At 38.0% G+C, this 24,146-nt stretch overlaps 1 protein-coding gene across 4 annotated transcripts in view; it reads left to right on the top strand.

Annotated features, from left to right (window-relative positions):
* CDK5RAP2 (CDK5 regulatory subunit associated protein 2) overlaps nucleotides 1–24,146 on the top strand; it is a 176,403-nt gene that overhangs the window by 21,819 nt on the left and 130,438 nt on the right. For all 4 annotated transcript variants that reach the window (XM_007474549.3, XM_007474550.3, XM_007474552.3 and 1 more), the window contains one exon: nucleotides 3,885–3,952. In XM_007474549.3, the coding sequence (XP_007474611.2) occupies nucleotides 3,885–3,952 (68 nt within the window). The remainder of the gene's footprint in view (nucleotides 1–3,884; nucleotides 3,953–24,146) is intronic.

Genomic DNA, 24,146 nt, shown 5'->3' with positions numbered 1-24,146 from the left:
GAAATGGTTCTTGCTAAAGGGTAGTTGGTGGTTCAGTAAAAATTGTATCTTGATTTTTTTACTCTGCCAAATCCTTTTTGTGAAACTGTTCAACTCTTGTCTGCCAGCTTTATTCCAGCCATTTTGTGATGGACCTATTTGGGTCTTGTAGCTGGCTGTAGACTGTGGGGAATTACCTTTAGTAAATGAAGACTGTATCATGTTTAAACCAGATTATTTGGCACAGAATTCTTTTGCAGTTTGTGTTTTGCTGTTCATTATGAGTAGATTCAGTTTTGTAGAAAAATAAATGTAGTACCCAAGGGAAAGAGAACTGGTCTTGAAGTCAGAAGACCTGGGTTTGAATTCTAGTTGTAACTTCCAGCAGAGCGTGATCCTTGGCAAGTCATGAACCATTCTGAGTCTCAGTTTCCTGATCTCTAAAATTGTTGATGGTGATGCTTGTACTATCTCCCTCATCCACTCCATCCACAGTGGCCTACTTCTGTTTCCTGTAAACGATATCTGATCATCCATTTCTGTGCCTTTGCTTAAACCATTCCCCATGCCTGCAATATTTCCCTTCTCATCTCACTTCTGACACTTGGAGCTCAATCTCACTCCTCAAGACCTAGCCAAGTACTACCTCCTTCCAGAGATCTCTTCTGGTTTCCCTAGTTTCAGGCTTCTCCCCCACCCCTCCCATTACTGTGTACCTATCCCTTGTATCTATATTATTTGTGAACATGCTATATCCCTTGCATAGTAGGTAGGCCCTCAAATCTAGGAACAGTTTTTTTTAAATTTAGATTTTCAGGACTTAGCATAATGTAGATGCTCAATAAATTGATTATTGTTTCTTTTTCAATTGATAGGGTTGTTCTGAAGAAAACAATTTGTAAAACTTGGGAAATGGGAGCTTTTATTTATATATATTTATATATATATATATATTTTCCTTAGAAAAAGTTAAAAGTTTGTTTTTTTTAAAAAATATTTTATAGTAATAACATGGTGGATTTGGAGATCACTTGGTCCAATCCCTTAATTTTACTGAGGAGAAATTAGAAAAGGGAAATGTAGCATGTGTGCCAGAGGGGTCACTCAGAGCCTTCTCTGTGGGCATGTGCACTGTTAGCCCCAGCACAGAGTTTGCCAATTTGTTACTAGAAAGCCAGAGGGATGTGGGGTCAGGCTGATCCCTTCTCCCTCTCCATGGGCTCCTGAGGACATTTCTCATATCACCCACCCTTCTGAAAGGTTTGCCGTCACTACCCTTGGATGTACAGTTAATAGTGGGAAAGCCTGAGCTAGAACTCGGTTTCTTAATTTCCACCTGGCTGCTATTTGTACTTCAAACTGCCTAAAGCAAAGTTCTTAACCTGGGCTCCACAGAGCCACAATGGACTCAAAGATAGATTTCTGGATTGACCTTGCTTTTTAACATTTTGATAACTACATTTCAATATAACTGGTTTTCTTTTGTAATCTTGTGCATTTTATTTTTTGCACTTAAAAATGTTATTTTAAGAAGGGGTTAATAGACTTCCAAAGAAGTCTATAACCAAAAAAAGGCCAAGAAACTCCTGGCCTGAAGTTAATTTAGATCTTGTGCCTCTAAGTTTTTCTCTTTTGTACTTATTTCATAATATTTTATAAGTACATCTCTGAAATTTACTTGAAATTGAATATATCCATGAGGTTTTTTTTCCAGTAACGTTTCACTTCTCTTGTGGACACTTATTTAGAAACTTTGCTTTTTAGTGGAGAACCCAATAAATTATCAAAAGCTTTTGAGTTGTCAAAACAGATCTTCCTCCTACCCTCCCCTAGGAGATCCCCAGAGTATGTCATTTGGGGTTCATGTGCCTTTCATCTTTTAACCACCTTTGTTGTTTTCTTTATCAATTGGCGGCTGATTAGAAAAAACAGCAAATTAGGAGGGTAATTCTGGGTTGCTTGTGGCAAACTGCTGTGTTGGCAATTGAAGAGAGAGGATAGTCATTGGAACTTGAAAAGTAAAGTAGTATAGGATCATTTAATATAGGGGCAAACAACCCTATAGTACTTCACTAACCCCATGAGGCAGTATAGCATTATGCTGTACTACAATAATTGATGTTCAAAATGACCCTGAATTGAAGGAAAAATCCAGTGATTGATTATATATTATATCTGTGAGAGCTTGAAGGGACATTAGTGATTATAGATTTTAGAGCTGGTAGGGACTTCCTAGGCAAACTGGTCTCAACTCATTTTAAAGATAAAGAAACTGAAGCTTGGGGAGATTGTGACCTGCCCAGTATCACACAAGTGGTAGGCTTTAATTAAACCTAACCCCCTTCCCATTTTCCTATTTACCAATTTGTATAGGAGGAAACTGAAGCCCAGAGAAGTCATGTGATTTGCTTAGAATTAGACAGTAGAATGGTGAGAAAGAACTTTGGTCTCTTGACAAGAGGTCAGTGCTCTTTCTGTGATATTAGGCTCCTTTCCTTTCATATGATCATTATGTTCTCGCTTAATGAGTCAGAAACAAGTAATTAAATGCACTAAACCCAGAGATAAAAATACCTAGATTTCAGTCTTGATTCTGTTATTTACTAGCTATACAACCTTGGAGAAAGTCAAAATTTCTGAGTACCTATTTCTTCATTTATGAAGTGGGAATAACAATACTTGGATTACCTAAATCATTGGCTTGTTGTGAGAAAAGTATGTTATAAACTTAAAAATACAATATTAATGTGAATTATTATTACTATTATTTTGTTTCCATGAGAAATGGTTAAAACACTCTCCAGAAATTTTAGTGTTTAAAGAGATAAGCTTCAGTTATTTTGAAAACCATTCCTTTAGGTACTTTATAAATGTCTGTTTAATTGAATTGAATGTGCACCATTTTCTTCCCAAATGTATAGAACATGGGGCATACATTCATTCAACAGGCATTTACAGTGTTCTATGGGCAATAATGAATAAATAAAATATATTCCCTGTTCTCAAGGTTCTTATGGTATAGGAGGGAAAAATAAAACAGGTATGCAGATATGTAGAATACAAATTAAATATAAGGGCTCATAAAAGGAGCATGAAGTACAAACTGCTAATGCAAAATTGGGTTCCATCATGTGCCTTCGTTTTTCCAATTTCCTTAGTTCACAATGAGCAGTTCAATTGGTAGTTCTGTTTCTCTCAATGAGCCCATGAGAATTTTTGCTGAGGATGTAAAACTGACCAATTCTGATTGCTGGTAGATATGAGCAATTGTCTATAGGTCATTTTGGAACCCAATTATATTCCCTTTATCTCCAGTTCTCATTTCACATTATCCATATATGAACGATACACTATATTTTCCAGCCAACAAGAAAGTATGCCATTCCCCAAACCTGACATTCTATCCTCTTCTTTTATGAATTTATCTCATCTGTCTTTCCCTAACCCTCATGCCTAGAATGAATTTATCTTCATCCTCAACTTTCAGAAAACCTGACTTCCTTCAAAATAGACTGGGTTTGAATCTTGTGTAACTTTATGCCACTTGCTTTCCCTCTCTGGGCTTTTTGTCATAAAATAGAGGGGTTGGACTAGCTTAGGTGATCTGGAAGGTGCCCTTCAGCCCTATGAGACTAATCACTACTGAACATTTTGTTTGAACGTTGTTAGTTATATTCTTTCATCCTTTTACCCTTGAAGTAGTTTATACAATTTAGAAATGTTAAATATGGTGTTTTGGGGAATTAGTTAGATCCAAGTTGGTAAATTGTAGCTGGAAAAAGTTATATGGTTCAGCACAATGTGTGTTTCTATGTATTTTGTTTTCCTCAGGCCCCTTTTCCAATATGAATTTTGGTAATTTGTATACTGTGATTTTTTTCAATTGTCTCTCTTCTAATTTTTAGTGTTCCCAAGTGCTTCAGAAGAAACTGTGTCTCCCACCAGAGTTCGAAACATGAAAGATTTTGAAAATGTAAGTATAGCTGTCTTTGTTACCCTAGTTAAGAAATCAAGCTTGTTACCTCCTGCAATCCAGAACCCAGAGGGAGCTATATTTTCAGAGAACTATTAAGGCTAAGTACCAGCAGAGAAAGAACACTTTCCTGGTGGTACCTCAGGAATGAACCTAAATAATTTTGGCCTTGATTGTGAGGCCAAGAAGCTACTTATCTTATTCCTAGAATGGGGACAAGTACCTTAGGGTTCAAAGATTTGTCATTTCTTAAGTAAAATTTGGTGTTCATTTTTGCACCCCAGTCTAATGGTGCTGACTCCATCTTTCTTTTGTCTGTGAACTTTTGGACATTTATAGGTGCTTCCCATAATTTAGGACATTTTCAGTTTTCATTTTTTTCTGCAGAATTTTGGAGTTGTTAGGGTTACCATATCACAGTTGAACCTTGAATCTTACTCATCATTATTTTTGTAGTAAGAAATGTGAGAGTCATCAACATAATTTGGATTAACTGTCAGATAGATAAGATAAATGAAATTTAGAATTGATAGTTTAAAATTTTTTTGGTGCTTTTATTTTTGTCATTCAGTTGTTTTTCAGTTGATTCCCACCCTTTGTGACCCCATTCGGGGTGTGGCAAAGATACTAGAAAAGGTTTGCCATTTGACAGATGAGGAAACTGAGGCAAACAAGAGTTAGTGAATTGCCCAAGGCCCCACATTAAGTGTTTGAAGCCAGATTTGAACCCAGGAGGATGAGTTTTCCCAACTTTAGGGCCAGTATTCTATCCACTGAGCGACCTAGCTGCCCTTCCTTTTGTTTTTACATGACTATAATTTCTCAATGTTTCTCTCCTCACATTTCTCTTCGTCTTTCCTCCCCCAACATTGAACTCTTCCTTTTGAAACAAAGGAAAATAGTCTAGCAAAGCAATTTCATAGGGTAACTATGGTTAGTAGCAGATATAATATTCCATATTTATAGTTCCCCCCATATCTCTACTGAGAGGGAATGTTATATTTTATCATCTGGCTGCCTTTTGCTGGTATTTTCATTTATAGCATGTCATGATGGCATTACGCAGCTAGGTGGCTCAGTGGATAGAGTGCTAAGCCTGGAATCAGGAAAACCTGAATTAAAATCTGATCTCAGACACTAGCTGTATGACCCCAGGCAAGTCACTTTCCTCTTGTCCTCAGTTTTTTCTCATCTGTAAAATGAGCTGGAGAAGGAAATTGAAAATTATTTACATTATCTTGACTGAGAAAACCTCAAATGTGGTCACAAAGAATCAGATATGATTGAAAAGGACCAAACAATATACATATCTTTGCTGTATTGTTTTTTATGAGCAGCCAAGTGCCATAGAGAATAGAGTACTGGATCTGGAGTCAGTAAGACTAATATTCCTGGGTTTAAATTTAACTTCTGCACATTCTAGCTGTGTGACCCTGGGCTAGTCATTTAATCCTGTTGGCCTCTGTTTCCCCATCTGGAAAATGAGCTGGAAAAGGAAATTGCAAACTGTACCAGTATCTTTGCCAAGAAAGGGTCACATAGAGTCAGACATGACTAAGCTTGACTAACCAACAACAGCATAGTAGTGTGGATAATGAGTTGGCCTTGAAGTCAGGAAGAGCCAAGTTCAAGTTCTGCCTCTGACAGATATTGGCTGTGTGACCCTGTGCAAGTCATTAGACTTTCCCTTTCCACAGGCCACCCTCTAAGATTAAAGGTAGCAGAGAAGGTGCTGTCCAACCTGCATTGATGGAAGAACCTTTTTACTAGGAGTTCCCTCACTGATGAAATCGCAGGGAGTCCAGTTAAAAACAGAAACAAGTTGGTGGAAATTGTGTAATTATGTCTATTGTTCACCTAGTCCTGCTTACTTCACTTTATATTAATCTCCTCAGGTGTACGCATGGGCCTTTGAATTCTTTATATTTATTCTTTTGTTACTGAAGAACAGTATTCCATTACAAAATAGCAGTTCGGCCATTCTCTAATTGATGAGACAGTCACTTTATTTGCAGATTTTTGTCCACCATTCAAAATTTTGCAATTTATGTTTTGTTATATATATGGGGCTTTTCCTATGATTGGACTCCTTGGTGTCTACATTCAGTAATAGATGAAATGTATTTTGTATACTATTGCTAATTAATATAATAGAACATTTAAGTTTGTATTTAAAGATTTTCTTCATTTAGTAGGGGAGATCCTAGCCTTATTGTCAGCTACCAGGAAAGTAGACTCTCCCTCCCCCCCCCCCCCCCTTGCTCTAGTTCCTCTGAACAAGTTAACTGTAAGATTTACTTAGTCACCACAAGATGAATTAGAACCTTCTTCATTTTTATCTAGCTGAAATCCATAGTGTAGAAGATGGAAAAGTTATTTATCAAAGGAGGGCTGGAAGAAACAAATGGGATAACACTTTGCAATTATATTTCTTTATCCCCGATTGTCTTTCTGGAATGGAGCGGTGCTGTCTTTGGATTTAATTTAGAATACTCATTACCTCTAATAGTTATTTGCAAACCACCAGTGACCAATTGAAGAAATTACTTGTCAGATCTGTAATGGAAACAAGTAATTTCTGAGCTTTGAGCAGTGGTAATTTCAACTGTATAAACTATATGTTGTAGAGTTTAGGTCCTCAAATGGATAAGATTTGATTATCATGTGTTGCATATCATTAAAATGTGCTTTACTATTAAATGGTCTTTCTTCTTTTGTCTTCATTTTTCATCTGACTCAAGTCTTCCCGAGTCAAAGTGGTCTTGAAGACCTAATAACTTGCAAAGCCAGTGAGCTTTCGAAGGCAGTCTACAGTCTATGGTGCCAATATCTTTAAAGATTTATGTTTTTTTTTTTTATGACTGGAGTCCTTTGGCTGCTGTAAGGTTTTGTGGCATTAATATTTTTTATTATAGCATTTGCAGGAGCAAATACCATGGTTGAAATTGAAATGGCCACTCTTTTTTAGCTGTCCCCCTCACAGTTCTTTTTTGAAGTCACTCAGATATTTCTTTTGGACTGAATCATTAAATGTTTGATTTCTTCCCCAAGATGGTTTCATCATTTCTTTGGAAAGCTTGTAAAAGATTTACATTTTTCTGCTTTCTTGAGTTGTATACATACTTTTGGATAGGGGTGACTTGTTGTAGTGGTAACAATAGCTCTCATAGTCAGTGTTCTATACTTTACAGAGGACTTTCATGCACATTATACCTTTTTTTTTTTTGAGAAAGGTAGCTATGAACTCCATTTTACTATGGTTGAAATTGAAATTCAGAGGAGTAATCTTATCTAAACCAGCAGATCTGGGATAAGAACTTGTCTGCTTATTCCTACTCACTGAATTGTAGAATTTCACATTTGGAAATGATCATAGACTGCTAATGCCCTCATTTTGTTATTGAGGCTGGGGGTGGCAAAGTGAGCTGCTTGAGGTTTGAAGTTAGTGGGCAAAAGAGAGGATGCCATCTTGGGTTTCATGACTTGAAGCCAAAGCTTTTTGCTCCTTCCTCTACTTTGTCTTCTAAGTGTCCCTAGATATGGATTTATTTCTAGGAAGTCTTAGAGGTAAGTGAGTTTAGGTCCCTTTATACATGTAGTAACTGATCTCATCTACTTATTTCTAGTGATGGATGTAAAATCTCAGAGGTGTTATATGCTTAGGGCTTAGCCAAGAATTGTTCTTCTAAATTGTTTCCAAATTAGACATATGAATTGATATTTGGGTAATTTAGAAATAAAAATGACTCACTTGGGATTGACCCCCCCCCCCCATATATGTAATATTTAAAATATAATATATGTTACATGGAATATGTATTTTTACATATAATTATATATCATATATATTATAAATGACCCACTTTTCCTTTCAGGCCACATTGGACCTGACAGTAGGGGTTTATAACTAATTGCAGGATGAACCTCCCATTCAGAAAGAAGTTATTTTTATTAGCTCTTTAGTCAGACAAATCTATCTGTTTAGTCTTTTAATGCCATTGTACTTTTCTGGGGGCCTTTACTAAAGTCATTTCTGCCATTCCATATAGCTCATTATCATAGGGTATTATTCATTTCTTCCCCAGGAAGGTAAAGGAATTGTAAGAGATGTGGTACATCACTGGGTCATGCATCTATGCCAGAGGAAGAAGGTGTTGGGTATTAGCTCATGTTCAAGTTTTACCTTCTGTAATACAGTCAGCCTTTCATTAGTTTGAAGATGGAGGAATGTTATTTTAAGACCTCATGAAATAGAAATCAATATTAAGGGCAGAGCTTTGGATTTGAATATAAGTTTGGTTATTCTTAAGTGGGCACTCCTGGTTAAACTGGAGTTGTCTACCTCTGTTGGGAAGCAGCATGTTCTAGAGGAGAGGAATGAATGTAATGGTAGCCTTTTTTTCACACTCCTGGACTTGCTTATATATCCATCTTCTATACCACACTATGTGAAGTCCTGAGTGAATATTAACTTACTATACCTTTATAGTATTTTTTAAGGTGTAGAGATTAATTTATTGAATTAAGGAATCAAATCATGTATTTTAGTCATGGAGAGACATAATAGTACCATCAATTTTTTATTTCTTATTTCTTTGTTTTGCTGTTTGCTACCATGAATATGTCATAGTCTAACCCTTTATCTAAATTCTTGAGAAGGTTTTACTTTATTTGTAATAACTGACTGCAGAGCAGGGAGTCCCCCTCTTAATTGTGGGGAATCTCTAAGACTCTAGGCCCAAGGTCTGAAAGTTAAGTGAAAACTTGGCCTTTGACTCCCTGAACCTAGTATGGGTTTTTGGAAGCAAGGAAGCCTTAGGAACAGAATGGCCTATGTGGGGAAGAGAAATGTCTCCTTTATATAAGAGAATGTCAGGAGCTTCCACATTTAGATTGTTTCTTTCTTAATTGATCTGTATCCCTTTAAATTGGTGAAGACAGCAGATTTTTCTAGCTCTAGAAGAATATTTTCCTCAGCTCAGTTAGAAGTATCTTGAGTCAGGCAGCCAGGTGGCTCAGTAGATTGAGAGCCAGGCCTAGAGATGGGAGGTCCTGGATTCAATACTCAGATACTTCCTAGCTGTGTGACCTTGGGCAAATCACCTAGCATGGTACTGCTTCCAAGATGGAAGTTAAGGGTTAAAAAAAAAAAAGGACCATGAGGGCTTTTTCAGCTTTTCAGCCTTTTGTGTTCTTATTCCTTGCTATGGGCCTGAATGTTAGGTGACTATATCTCATAATTAATTAAAAATTATTTATTTGTTTTTTAAAACCACTCATCCCTTCTTTCTTAGTGTCAAGAGAAGAGCAGTAAGACCTAGTCAATTGATATTGAGTGACGTGCCCAGGGCCACACAGCTAGGAGGCCAGATTTGAACTCAAGTCCTCCCAACTCCAGGGCTGGTACTCTATTGGCTGTGCTACCTAGTTGCCTCCATAATTACTTTTAAAAACATTTTGGGGGGGCAGCTGGGTAGCTCAGTGGATTGAGAGCCAGGCCTAGAGATTGGAGGTCCTGGGTTCAAATCTGACCTCAGATACTTCCCAGCTGTGTGACCCTGGGCAAGTCACTTGACCCCCATAACCTAGCCCTTGCCACTCTTCTGCCTTGGAGCCAATACACAGCATTGACTCCAAGATGGAAGGTAAGGGTTTTTTTTTTTTTTAGTTTTTTTTTTGGAAGGTAAGGGTTTTAAAAAAAATTGGGGGGTATATATTTTTTTCACAGTATCTTCATTTCTGGAAATAGCCCTCTTTCATTTCTGGCAGGCCATTCCTTGTAACAAAGAATAAAAAATAAGAGGCAAAAAAAAAAAGCATTTGTGGAAAGCCTCCTAATATATCAACTGAGTCTGACAATGGATAAAGTTTTTCACGTCCCTTATCCTTCATTACCACAAAGAAGGGAAGGATATACTCTATAATTTTATTTCAGTAAATTTAGTCTCAGATTCCCAACTTTTGCATATGGGCTGACTTATTTTCTTGTATAGCCACTGACATCTCAAAACCCACTTATTTAGAAAGTATTCACTCAGTGTTGGGGAAAACAAATCGACCAATCTAATGATCACCTTCACCCTTTAAATGCCAATTGCATAAACATTGGACTTAGAAACAAAGATTTAGATTTTGAGTCCTTCCTTAGATTAAATGAGATAATATTTGTAAAGCATTTAGCATAGTCCTTGACACATAGTAGGTACTTAACAAATGCTTATTCTCTTTCTTTCCCTCCTTAAACAACTATGTATGTACCTGTTAATTTCTTCAAAGTACAGTCTCTGAGTCCTCTACCTCCCAAATTTGTTTTTCAGAAACTACCTTCTGAATGCTTTAGAGTTATAAATATGAGCTACTTTATTCAAGAAACTGGGTAGATGATTTCTTACATGAATGTTTGACTACAACTAGTTTCACAACTCCATTTCACACTAACCACACAAAACAGAAGGCTAGGTCAGAAATTGGTTCAAGAACAGGTTTTTTTTTTTTTTTAAACTGAATTAGGGTACACTGGAGTGAAGATCTAATCCTAAAGCTGGCCTTCACACTTTCCTTCTCATTAATATTTCATTTAACTTCCTTTAGCAAGACCCTGTTAGGAGGTAGCCTCATTTGTCAGAGATTAACCTGAGCAAACTGGATTTTATCCACATCTCTACCATAATTAGAAATTGGTTTTTGTAATTGCTATATTGGGCATGCCTTAGATGTTGAATTTGAATAGCACATATTGAGTTGAAGGCTTTGACATTGTAGGTAGTCAAGTGTGGTAGTATCACCCAGCCTTAGTCATTGGCCTTTTAAATGTATGTGGGACTTGAATGTAGTGGCTTAATAGCCCTTTCAGATATTCTTTTATGTGGTCTTCTAAGGTTGGATTTGAAGAGCAACTATTTAACCAGTTACCTGAGAGATTGTTTCTCATAATGAATGGTGGCTTCCAGGGAATTCTCTTTATTCTAAGGAGCTTTAAATTGGTTAATGAGTTTTTATGTTTAAATTTATTGGAAGTGGTTCAAGCCATACTCTTATCTTTTATTCCTTGGTTTTGCCCAGGTCCTAATGGTATTGTTTTCTGTGCCTAGATTTCATTTTCTTAATTTTTTAAAATTAAAAAAAAATAATGTTGTATCTTTTTTATTTTAATAACAAAATTCCACATAAGTTCCAAAATTATATGATTCATATTGTCTCCTCCCCTTCTTCCCTCTCCTCTCCTGGAGTTGACAAGCAATTCAGTATGGGTTATACATGTATTATCATGTAAAAACGTGTTTCTATATTATTCATTTTTATAATTGAATAATCTTGTAAAACCTAAACCCCAAATCACATACCCAATAAATAAGAAATAAATTATGTTTTCATCTGCATTTATACTCCAACAGTTCTTCAGAGATGGACAGCATTCTTTTTTCATAAATCCCTCAGAATTGTCCTGGATCACTGCATTGCTATTAGTAGAAAAGTTGTCACACTCAATTGTCCCACAATATTTCAGTTACTGTGTACAATGTTCTCCTGGTTCTGCTTATTTCACTCTGCATCAGTTCATGTAGGTCTTTCCAGTTCTTTCTGAAACCATCCTGTTCATCATTCCTTATAGCACTCATTAGTAGTATTGCTGGATTAAAAGGTATGCATTCTTTTATAGCCCTTTGGGCCTTATTCCAAATTGCCTCCAGAATGGTCGAATTAATTCATAATTCCACCAGCAATGCATTAGTGTTAAAATTTTGCCACATTCTCTTCAACATTTATTATTTTCCTTTACTGTCATATTGGCCAATCTGCTAGGTGTTTTAATTTGCATTTCTCAAATGAGGTGGAATTTATAACATTTTTTATATGATTATTGATAGCTTTGATTTCTTCATCTGAAAACTGCCTATTCATATCCTTTGACTTTTTATCAATTGGGAATGGCTTGGATTCTTATAAATTTGACTTCGTTCTTTATATATTTGAGAAGTGAAACTTTTATCAGAGAAATTTGTTACAATTTTTTTCTTAGTTTGTTGCTTCCCTTCTAATCTTGATTGTATTGGTTTTGCTTGTACAAAAATATTTTAATTGAATATAATCCAAATTAATTCATTTTACATCCTATAATGTTCTCTGTCTCTTGTTTGGTCACAAATTCTTTCCCTTCTCCATAAATCTAACAGTAAACTATTCTACAATCCCATAATTTACTTATAATATAACTTTTTATATTTAAGTCACATACTCATTTTGACCATATCTTGGTATAGGATGTGAGATATTGATCTAAACCTAATTTTTGCCATACTGTTTTCTAGTTTTCCCAGAAGTTTTTGACAGAGTGAATTCTTATCCCAAAAGGTGGGATCTTTGGGTTTATCAAACACTAGGTTGCTGAGGTCTATTCCATTGATACACCCTTCTATTTCTTAGCCAGTAGATTTCATTTTCAATTGTACGGAGTGAGAGTCCCTCTAATGGGGAGGTCCCATGGTACAGTGGAAGGATTCAGAGTCAGATTTCCAAGGTTTGAATCCTGACTCAGCCAGTATCTCAGGTCTTGGGCAAGTTACTTAACTTTTTGGGGCCTCATCTGTAAAATAAGGGAGCTAGACTAGGTGATGTTCAAGGACCTGAATAGTTCTAAATCTGTAAACTCTTATTTACTTGTCTGCCTTTTTATACTTCCCCTTCATTCTTTATAGCAGTATAATGTAACAGATATTTATGAAGCACTTACTTAGTGCATAAGTCTTTGTTTCTATGAGGTAGATCAGCTAGAAAATACAGGAGGGCTAAGTTCTAGGGAACTGCAATGTTTACATAAAGTATTGTGCCTTTTGGGTAAGGGATAGAAGGTTCCAAAAAGAGGTAGCAGAGCAGAATAGTTAGGAGAGCTGGCCTCAAAGCCTTATTAATCAGATGGGCTCTGTTCCTGCCTTGACACTTACTGACTGTGTGACCCAGGGCAAGTCACCTAAACCCATTTGTCTGGCCCTTGCCACTCTTATGTATTAGAATTGATACTAAAACAGAAGTAAGGGTTTGAAAAAAAAAATTCATGGACTCCAGATGAATAACTCTTAGTTAAATGATGGTTAGGGATTCAAGAGGTTAATAGGAGAATATTAGGAATCTGGGGAAACAACTTGAGAAAAGTAAGGAGGTAGCAGAGTGTTATGTGTATCCAGGAGGCAAGAGTTGTTCTTTGTATAGTGTTGTCTGGAGTCTAAAGTACATAGAAGGGAGCAAGATGTAATGAGACTGAAATTTGAATGATGCTGGATTGTGAAGGGCCTTATAAAAAAACAAAGGAGATGAAATTTTATTTAGAGAGGTACAGAACCACTAAACATTTCTAAAGTGAAAAATGACAAGATCAAATTTATGTTTATTTTGAAGGACAGATTGAAGGGAGGAGAGAGTAGAGGCAGAAAGACCTGGTAGGGGACAATTGTAATAGCTTAGTTGGGTGGCAATTAGAGCTGGTACTAACTATGAGTGGGTAATAAGAATAGAGAAGAATGGGATATAAAATTGTTAGAGCTACCAAATTGGGTTGATTTAACATAGCTTTTGACTATGTGAGATAATATATTAAAGAATGGCCATGGAATAGTAAGTCTGTCATAATTTCATTAGTTTGTCAGGAAAGTGGAATTTTTTTTCTAACATTCTAATTTCTAATTATAATAACATTTCTAATTTCACCGATTTTAATTTTCTGATTTCTTTATTCCACGCAGGCCAGCATTAAAAAATGAACACCTGTGTCCAAAGTGACATAAATCTGGGAACTTTTATCTTACTTTTCTGTTTTAAATACCCAAGTAGAATGCAGGCTGCATTTTTTTTTTTGGGTGTGTATCTATGGAAGGGAATATATTATAGTAGAAAGAGTACTATGGTGGAGATTTGAAGCCTTGAGGTTGAATCCATTAGCCATCAGGGCCTGGAGCCCTGAATTTGAGCCCATTAAACCAGCTCAGTGATTGTGTAATGACTTCAGCTTTGTTTCTTTATGGTGAGGAAAGTGTTTTATGAATTGTAAAGGGCTATAGAAATGTGAACCATTGTTTTTCTTACTGTTGGGTGAGGTATTCTTACTAAAAGGAGTTTTCTTAAAGTGTTTTGAACAGAACTTTTAATTTTTTAATAGAAAATGTGACAGTTAGTGCCAGTTTATGGAGGAAAGCTAGAATCCATTTTTCTGAGTGTTTACTGTAGTTTCATTTGAACAGCTTGCAAAAGAAATGAGAATATTTGTATTTGTGTCCAACTTTATAGTGGTGACCAACCTAAAATTTCTTTTAGCTTGAGGCCATAAACTGAGGACCTCCTGACTGCTTTAGTCTGAAAACGACAAAGTCTTTCAAGTGTTGCTAAGAATTTTAACTCACCACACAAAACAACAGGCATTCTAAAGCAAACCTACATAAATATTTTATTGGTAGCTGAGTAATGTTTCTCCTTACAGCAAGCATCTGGCCGGGAACACATTTTTATTTCGATGAATGTTTCATGCTCTGTCTCCTTAAAACATTTAAAAGGAGGTTCTTAATGAAGCCAACAAACATTTCCTTTACTATTCTTGTTACCCAGAAAATTGAAACCGCAAGTGTTATAGGAAGGGCAGAATGCTAAGAGTTTGTAAAATACATTTAATATGCTATATGTTTACTGGTTTCTTCATAATGATTAAAAGGAGTTGAATCATAAACTCATAGACTTATATAATATTACGGTTTCAAGAAATCTTAAGAGATCATGTAGTCTAATTTCTCATTTTAAAGATGGGAAACTAAGGCACAGAGTCATAAATAGCTGGCTAGTCAGTGGCAGAGAACCCAGATCACTTAGACTTCACTGCTGCTCTTTTAAACCCTTACTTTCTATCTTAGAATCAATAATTATTGTTGATTCTAAAGTAGAAGAGCTGTAAGGGCACGAATGCCTAGCTGGCACTAGGGGAACTGCCCCATTCCTCCTCTTCCCAGTGCCTGAGGACATTTTTTGTATGCCCTGCCCCTCTGTCCTCCCTCCTAAAGCTAGCACTTCCTCCCTCAGCTCTCAAGGGTAATGGGGAGGGGAGGGAAGACCTCACAGACATCTTGAATTTGCCCTCTGGGCACTCAAACTCAAAAACCTTCACCTATACTGGGCTAGGCAATTGGAGTTAAGTGACTTGCAGAGGGTCACACAACTAGGACATGACTGAGGTCAAATTTGAACCCAGGCCCTCCTGACTCCAGACCTTAGCGCTCTCTCTACTGTGCTACTTAATTGCCCCTGCCATTTGATAAAAAAAAAAATACACACACACACACACACACACACATATATACATACACCCTACTGAATCCTTTGGACAGTTTGAAATGGAATGGAAATTAGTTAGAACCAAGTCCAGTTTGGAAACTAGTAAGAGGGAAGTGACCCAGAGAGAGATAGAAATTTCTATGTTCTTGGTATTATTTGAATAATGATTTGGGCCTGATCTTAGAGAACTTAAGGAAGCAGCTTTTAGCACATTAATAGACATACCTTCTCCTGTAGGGGCATATTACTTATATTTGGCAAGACCATCTTGTAGGAAAAACAAACTAGATATTTTCAAGTTAGTGTAAATATTGTGCCACATATAAAGTCAGTGAAAATGAGTAGTCCCGGAGAGATCAAATATTTCCCACATGTTTCTAGCTTATTAGCTGAGGCTTTTTTTGACATTGCCTTAATCCACTCCCACCCAAGTCACCACATTCTTTCCCCTGAGACCTTTTTACTGTCTCTATTTCTTCATATTAAATAATAAAGAAAAAATGATGTTTTAACTTGCAGTCATGGTTTGAGCATCTCTCTGGACAAATTTATGTTCTTTACTTGTATAGGCTTCAGATGGAAAACTATTAGTTTTCTTTCTTTTTTTAAAAAATTGTATCATTTTAGGGGGCAGCTGGGTAGCTCAGTGGATTGAGAGTCAGGCCTAGAGACAGGAGGTTCTAGGTTCAAATCTGACCTCAGACACTTCCCAGCTGTGTGACCCTGGGCAAGACATTTAACCCCCATTGCCTAGCCCTTACCACTCTTCTGCCTTGGAACCAATACACAGTATTGATTCCAAGATGGAAGGTAAGGGTTAAAGTCAAATCCTTTTAAAATGGGACTTACAATGGATTTTTAGTAACATACCCAGTAGTTTTTTTACCTTAAAGTATTTGCCTTAGCCTTGGTTTAAAATTTTTTTTTTAAATTAAAAAAAATTTTAAAAGTTCATTTATTTAATTTATAATATTTTCCCACAGTTACAGGAATCATGTTCTTTCCTTCCCCTCCTCCCTCTCCCCTCCTGTAGCCAATGAGCAATTCCACTGGGTTTTACATGTGTCATTGATCAAGACCTGTTTCCATATTATTACTATAAATATTTTTGTACAAGTCTTTTTCCTTGTTATCTCTTTGGGGTATAAACCCAGCAGTCGTATGCTTAGCCTTGGTTTTAATTGTCAGGTAACATTAGGCAAGAAATTCCCCTAGTCTGGACCAGTTTTCTTTGTAAATGAGAGGAGTTAGAGGCACCCAGGTGACTTAATGGAAAGAGAGCTAGGCCTGGAGATGGAAAATTCTAGATTTAATTTGGTTCCAGACAGTTCCTAGCTGTATGATCCTGGGCAAGTCACTTAACCCTAATTGCCTCACTCTTATTACTCTCCTGTCTTGGAACCGATACTTAGTATTAATTCTAAAATAGAAGGTAAAGATTAAAAAAATGAGAGGAATTGGACTAATGTGCCTATGATTCTTTCCTAATAAAAGATTTTATGAGTCTGTTTTCCTATCATAGATTCTTTATAGTCTGAGAACTAGTTATTAGTAATTTATTTTAGTGATATAATAATAAGTATTATATAATGAATAAACAAGTAGTTGAAGTTGGGGAGTTAAAATTTTCCTTTGTTAGGTGTCAGCGGTTTTTATAAAATGGCACTTTTGGAGTTTTTTCAGTAGGATTCATTCTAGTTCATTAATGTTTAGTTGACAGAATGAGGTGAAATTAAAAATGATTATAAGTTATATAGCTATCAATACTTAAAAAAGAATATAGGATCACTTCCCTTGGTCAATTGAACAGTGTTTATTACATGCTTACCTTCTAGCTTTAAGTTAACAGTCCTTTATTTTAAATTCTTATTATAAACTTATTAAACATTAAAGAATTCCCAAATATTCAAATAAGGTAAAAAGTTGCATGTAATGCCAAGTATGATTATAATTTGTTTAAAAAGTATAATATAACTTTAATAGAAATGTCATTTGCTTCTTTCTCTTTAAGAACTCTTATTTATTTCAAGTTTTGTTGCTATTGTTATTTATTTTTAAATAGTAAAAATATGCATGTGTGTTGGGTTCTCTTTTTCCCCTATATATATTTTAAGTTTAATTAATTAAGAATATTTTTGCATGGTTACATGAATCATATTCTTTTCCTCCCCTCCTCCCAACCCCCTCCTGTAGCCAGTGAGCAATTTCGCTGGGTTTTACATATGTAATTGATCAAGACCTATTTCCATATTATTAATATTTGCCCTAGGGTGATTGTTTAGAATCTACATCCCCAATCATATCCCCACCCTATATACTTTCCATTTTTCCTTTGGCTACTTTTTAGGGGAGACGGGGAATTTGACTTAAAATTTTATTAAGGTAGGCAACCCTTTTAGAGAAGGTGCAGATTAATAACTTTTTTTTTAATTTATAGGCTTAGAGTTGTTTGGGGGACACTGAGAGGTTAAATAATTTCCCCTGGGTCATATAGTCATTATGTCTTAAAGATCAAAATGTGGATCCAGTTCTGGCTGGCTCTCTCCATCCCTTCTTAAAGAGTTTCCATATTTGCCATTTTTCATGATGCATTAATTGTCAATTATGTTCAGTCATTCTTCAATAGTTGGCAATTTATTTTATTTTTTTAAAATTACAACTAAAGTGGCTATAAATATTTTTGTAGAAGTCTTTTTTTCTCTGTTAGTACCATCATTGCTATAGTCTTAGCACTGGGATCACTGAGTCAAAATAAGTTTTTTTAACTCCAAAAGATTTCAACAGTTTGATATGGTTCTGTTGGTTGTAATTGCATTTATTTAGGCTTGCAAACAGTAAGTAGGTCAGTCAATGAACAAGAATTAAAGTACTTACTATGCTAAGCTCTGAAAATACAGAGAAAAGAAAATATTTGATTGCTTCCCTCAAGAAGCTCACATTTTATTGACAAGAAACATGCAAAAATATATATATATGTTCAAGATTGTAGAGGATAATTTTAAAATGGGTAAAGATGGAGAAAAGGCTTGCAGAAGGTGAAATTTGACTTAAGAATTAAAGGGTAGCCAAGAGGTTAAGATGAGAAAAAGAGCAACTCAGGCCTAGTAAACAGTCAGTGAAAGGTAGGGAAATGGAGTGTTGTGTGCAGGGAACAACAGGAAGGCCATTGTAGCTGACTCAGAGAGTACCTGGAGGATAGAAAAGTGTAAGAAGCCTGGGAAGGTAATAAGGGCCCAGTCTTTGAATGGCTTTAAAACCAAGGATTTTCTATTTGATTTTGGAGGCAACAGGGAGCCATTGGAGTTTGTTGAGAAGGGAATATGATATCATTGTACCTGGGATTTTGGAAAACCACTTTGGCAATTATATCAAGAATGGATTTGACAGAAGAGATATCTAAGGTGGGGATGACTAATTAGAAGCTATTGCAATAGTATAGGTGAGAGATGATGAGGCCCTTTTAAAACTAGAGTGGTATATGAGGGACATACACAGAGGATGGTGAAAATTGAAATGACAAGTGTTAACCATGGATTGGATATATGGGGTGAAGGCAAATGAAGAACACCAAGGCTGAGAACCTTGGTTATTGAGAGAATATTGATATCTTCAGCTGAAATAGATACACTTAGAATAAAGGAAGGATTGAGAGAAATGAATTTGAGATTTCTATAGGACATCTAGTTTGAGATATCTAATAGGCAGTTGGTAGTTTGGAACTGGAGCTTAGGATATTGACTAAGACTATTTAGATCTGGAGATTATCAGCATAGATCTGATAGTTGAACTTATGGGGACCTGATGAGATCACAAAGTGAGGAGTATAGAACAGGGAGACAACCTTTTTTTGTTCTCAGTAATGTTTTTAAATGAATAAAATAAGGCATAGAGGATTACAAAGGAATGTATATTAAAATATGCTTTAAAAAAATAATTTATAGACCCCAAGAATTCATTTGTATAGAGGAAAAAGAGAAGAGGGCCCAGGAGAGACTTTTTTAAATCTTACTTTTCTTTTTTATCATAGAGATATTTTATTGTTTTTGTCAATTACATGCAATAACAAATTTCCACATAAGTTTTCTGAAGTTATGTCATCTAAATTGTCTCCCTCCCTCTCTCCCACCTCATGAAGCTGGTAAGCAATTCAGTCTGGTTTATACATGTATTTATCCTGCAAAACATATTTCCAAGAGATGCTTTTGGAGAGGCCTATGGTAACTGAGTTTGTCCTAGGTGAAAAACTAGCCAAAGAGATTTAAGACTAGTGAGATCATTAGCAGAAGGACCCAGAGAAAGCAGTGTCATGAAAAACTAGAGAGGAGAGAATTTCCTGGAGAAGAGAGCGATTGACAGTGTCAAAGGCTACAGAGAGATCAAGAAGGATGAGGTTTGAGAAAAAACACTAGATGTGGCAATTAAGAACTTAGTGGTGACTTTGGAGAGCAGTTTCACTTAAATAATGAAATTGGAAGCCAGATTCCAAAGAGTTTAGAATTGAATGAGAGGAGAAGTGAAGAGACACTTGGTGTAAGTGGTTTTCTTAAGTTTAGCAGGATGATACTAACCTGAATTTTTCTGATAAAAAGAGGTCTTTAAAAAAATATTGCAAAGCAAAAAAAAATTCTTTTTATATATACATATATTTTTAAAACCCTTATCTTCCATAATAGAATCAATACTGTGTATTGGTTTTAAGGCAGAAAGAGTAGTAAGGGTTAGTGTAAGAGGGAAAATTATGAGACTATAAATTAATTTTATTAATCAAAATAGGGGAAAAGGATGGAAAAACAGGAGAGAGATATACTTTCCTTATTGCCCCACTTAGCTTGCTATTCTGTGGCTGCCATTACGGCCCGCTAGTCACGCCCTTGCCTCAGTTCATAAAATCTTTTTTCTGCCCACTAACTCATGCATCACATCTTGGGAGCCAGCTGTAGCTTTCTATTTTTCCTGGGCCACCCATATTTTTCCTTTACTCTTTCAGTTTTGTGTGTTTGTATATGTATATCTGTATGTGTCAAATTTAATTATCATAAGGGTCTATTGACCTTATGGTTGGAGCAAGTTTTATGTTATTACTTTGAACAGATTTTAATTACTTTGATTTCATTATTCCTCTTAGTCACTCTTTCCCATTGCCACTTAATCACATCGAGAGCCTTTGTTTTTATGAAGTATTAGTCATGGGGTGCTCAGGGAGTGGTAGTATCTCTGGTATGGAGGGCTTGTTGTGCCCTCCTAGGGCAGCTCTCCAGCCTCTGACCCCCATCTGACCCCCAGCTCTCACTTGTGGCTCCCAGTAGCTGCTAGCATGTGGCAGCAGCCACAGCCCGGGCAACGGCTTTGACAGGCCGGTCAAACCTTGTGAGGGTAGCCATTGGGTTGTCGACCCATGATGAACCAGGGTTTTGCTCACCCAGCATGTGAAGACTGCTTCGGCTGAACAGACGGAAGAAACCAATAAGAAGATTCAACGGCTGAGAGAGCGATGCAGTGAAGCACTGTGGAGTGTTTAGGGCATATTGGAGCACAAAGGACAACACGGCCATCCAATACAGCTGAGGAAGTCTCCAGACGTAACAATTTTTTCATGCCACTGGACCCAGGCTTCCAATGCCAAGAGAGTGGGACTGTCTCTGTGCATTGGCTTTTAAATCTCTTTCACACACAAGTATCTTTGTGCACACTCATCTATCCTAACTCCGTCCACCCTCTTCAAGACCTGCGGCGATGGGGGAGTGACGATGCAACAGGTGGAGGTGACCACTGGCGGTTGTAGTCACGATCCTGCATGTAGGTGGCCCACTGACCAGTGGTTGCTTGGCCCTGTGGGCAGCAGGGACGTTTGGCAGCATCCTGGGCAACTGAGCAGCCCTCTCTAGGACAGCACTGCTCACCCTAATCAAGGGAGGGGACTAGAAAAGGTGTCCCAAACATTGCCTGCCCTACAAACACCCGGTCAGCACACCGCGGCTGGCGGGTCATCCCCTTTAAGCCATCGAAATCAAAGAAAAAATACAAAGAAACTCCTACTAGGAGCATGGAACATCAGGACATTACTTGATAGAGAGAGAATATCCCAAGACCTGAGAGAAGAACAGCTCTAATCGGTAAAGAACTGGCACGATATAACATCGACATCGCAGCCTTAAGCGAAACACGCTTACCAGAAGAGGGATCACTCAGCGAACCCACCACTGGATATACTTTCTTCTGGAAAGGTAGAGCCTCAAATGAAGACAGAATCTATGGTGTTGGCCTGGCCATCAAGACCAGTTTGCTCAAACAGCTGCCAGACTTGCCTGTGGGCATCAGTGAGAGGCTCATGAAGATCCGTTTGCCTCTCAGAAAAGACCGGTATGCCACAATCATCAGTGCATATGCCCCAACACTGACCAGCACAGAGGAGACCATCGAGCAGTTCTACTCTGACCTGAGTGCCGTCCTGCACTCAGTGCCCACAAATGACAAGCTGATACTACTGGGAGACTTCAATGCCTGCGTTGGCCAGGACCATGAAAGATGGAAAGGAGTGCTCGGCAAATACGGCGTGGGCAAAATGAACAACAATGGCCTACTATTACTCAGCAAATGCTCAGAGTTCGAACTCACACCATCACAAACACTGTGTTCAGAATGGCGAACAAATATAAAACAACGTGGATGCACCCAAGATCAAAACAGTGGCATCTCATTGACTACATCATTGTATGCCGGCGAGACATCCAGGATGTAAAGATCACCAGAGCCATGAGAGGAGCTGAATGCTGGACAGACCAACGATTGGTTAGAGCGACTCTTCAAATGCGCATTGCACCTAGCCATCCAAAACGCGCCCAGACAGTTCACGCATTTTACAACGTGAGTCGTCTTAGAGAGCCATCTTATTTGCAAACATTCCAGTCCTGCCCGGACAACAAGCTGTCTGCCAAGGGACCACTCACTGGAAGCTCAACTGAGAAATGGAACCAGTTCAGAGACGCAGTGAAGGAAACATCAAAGGCAGTCCTAGGCCCAAAACAACGCAACCACCAGGACTGGTTTGACGAGAACAACACTGCTATTGAAGACCTATTGAGCAAGAAGAACAAAGCCTTTATGGAGTGGCAAAATAACCCAAACTCTGCTCCTAAAAAAGGACAGATTCAAGTCTCTCCAAGCCACGGCACAGCGTGAGATCAGGAAGATGCAAGACTGATGGTGGGAAAAAAAGGCAGAAGAAATGCAGTGGTTTGCTGATATGAAAAACTACAAACAATTTTTCAGTACCCTCAAGACTGTCTATGGGCCATCAAAACCCACCACCACTCCCTTGCTATCCTCTGATGGTGACACTCTCATAAAAGATAAAAAAGGCATCAGCAACAGGTGGAAAGAACACTTCAGTCAGCTTCTCAACCGACCCTCTTCAGTCAACCAAAGCGCCCTTGACCAGATCCCCCAAAACCGCTCCATTGAACAACTTGACGTCCCTCCTTCAATAGAGGAAGTCCAAAAAGCCATTAAACAAATGAGTGCAGGCAAGGCACCCGGTAAAGACGGGATCCCAACCGAGGTGTACAAGGCCTTAAATGGAAAGGTGCTCCAGGCATTCCACATAGTACTGACCAGCATATGGGAAGAGGAAGACGTGCCCCCAGAACTCAGAGATGCCTCCCTCATAGCCCTATACGAGAACAAAGGCTCACGAGCAGCCTGTGACAACTACAGAGGCATCTCACTACTCTCCACTGCCGGAAAGATCCTCGCCTGTGTTATACTCAACAGACTCCTGTCATCTGGTTCAGAGCAGAACCTGCCTGAATCACAATGTGGCTTCCGACTAGATCACAGCACCATTGACATGGTCTTCACGGTGAGGCAAATGCAGGAAAAATGCCTTGAGCAGAACCTGAGTCACTACATTGTCTTCATAGACCTGACAAAGGCGTTCGACACAGTAAACAGGGACGCATTGTGGGTGATCCTCAGCAAGCTCGGTTGCCCAGCAAAATTTGTCAAACTGATCCAGCTCTTTCATGTCAACATGACAGGGGAAGTCCTATCTGGTGGAGAGACTTCTGATCGCTTCAACATCTCCAATGGCGTGAAACAAGGCTGTGTCCTCGCTCCGGTACTATTCAACCTATTTTTCACCCAAGTATTATGACATGCTGTGATGGATCTAGACCTGGGCGTCTACATCAAATACCGACTGGATGGCTCACTATTTGACCTTTGCCGCCTGACTGCAAAAACAAAGACAACAGAGAGATTCATCCTGGAAACTCTCTTTGCAGATGACTGTGCTCTCATGGCTCACCAAGAAAATCATCTCCAAACCATTGTGGACAGGATCTCCACCGCATCAAAACTGTTTGGCCTGACTATCAGCCTCAGCAAAACAGAGGTACTGTTCCAACCTGCACCAGGGATGCCAAATAACCAGCCGTGCATTACAATCGACAGCACACAGCTTTCTAATGTCAACACTTTCAAGTACCTGGGCAGCACCATCGCCAACGACGTGTCCCTAGACCACGAGATTAATGCCAGGATCCAAAAGTCCAGCCAGGCACTTGGGCGGCTGCGCTGCAAAGTCCTCCAACACAGAGGTGTAAGCACTGCGATGAAGCTCAAAGTGTATAACGCAGTGGTCCTCAGCTTGCTCCTGTACGGTTGTGAAACATGGACACTGTACCGGAAGCACATGAAGCAGTTGGAGCAATTCCACCAACGCTCTCTCCGGTCAATCATGAGGATCCGATGGCAGGACCTAATCACCAACCAGGAAGTCCTCGACAGAGCCAACTCCACCAGCATCGAAGTCATGGTCCTCAAAACCCAGCTACGATGGTCTGGACACGTCATCCGCATGGACCCACAGCGAATACCAAGACAG

Source organism: Monodelphis domestica, chromosome 1 (assembly GCF_027887165.1).
Source record: "Monodelphis domestica isolate mMonDom1 chromosome 1, mMonDom1.pri, whole genome shotgun sequence".
Lineage (NCBI taxonomy): Eukaryota > Metazoa > Chordata > Mammalia > Didelphimorphia > Didelphidae > Monodelphis > Monodelphis domestica.
The sequence above is the reverse complement of the archived record's forward strand: the minus strand, read 5'-3'. Positions and strand labels throughout refer to the sequence as shown.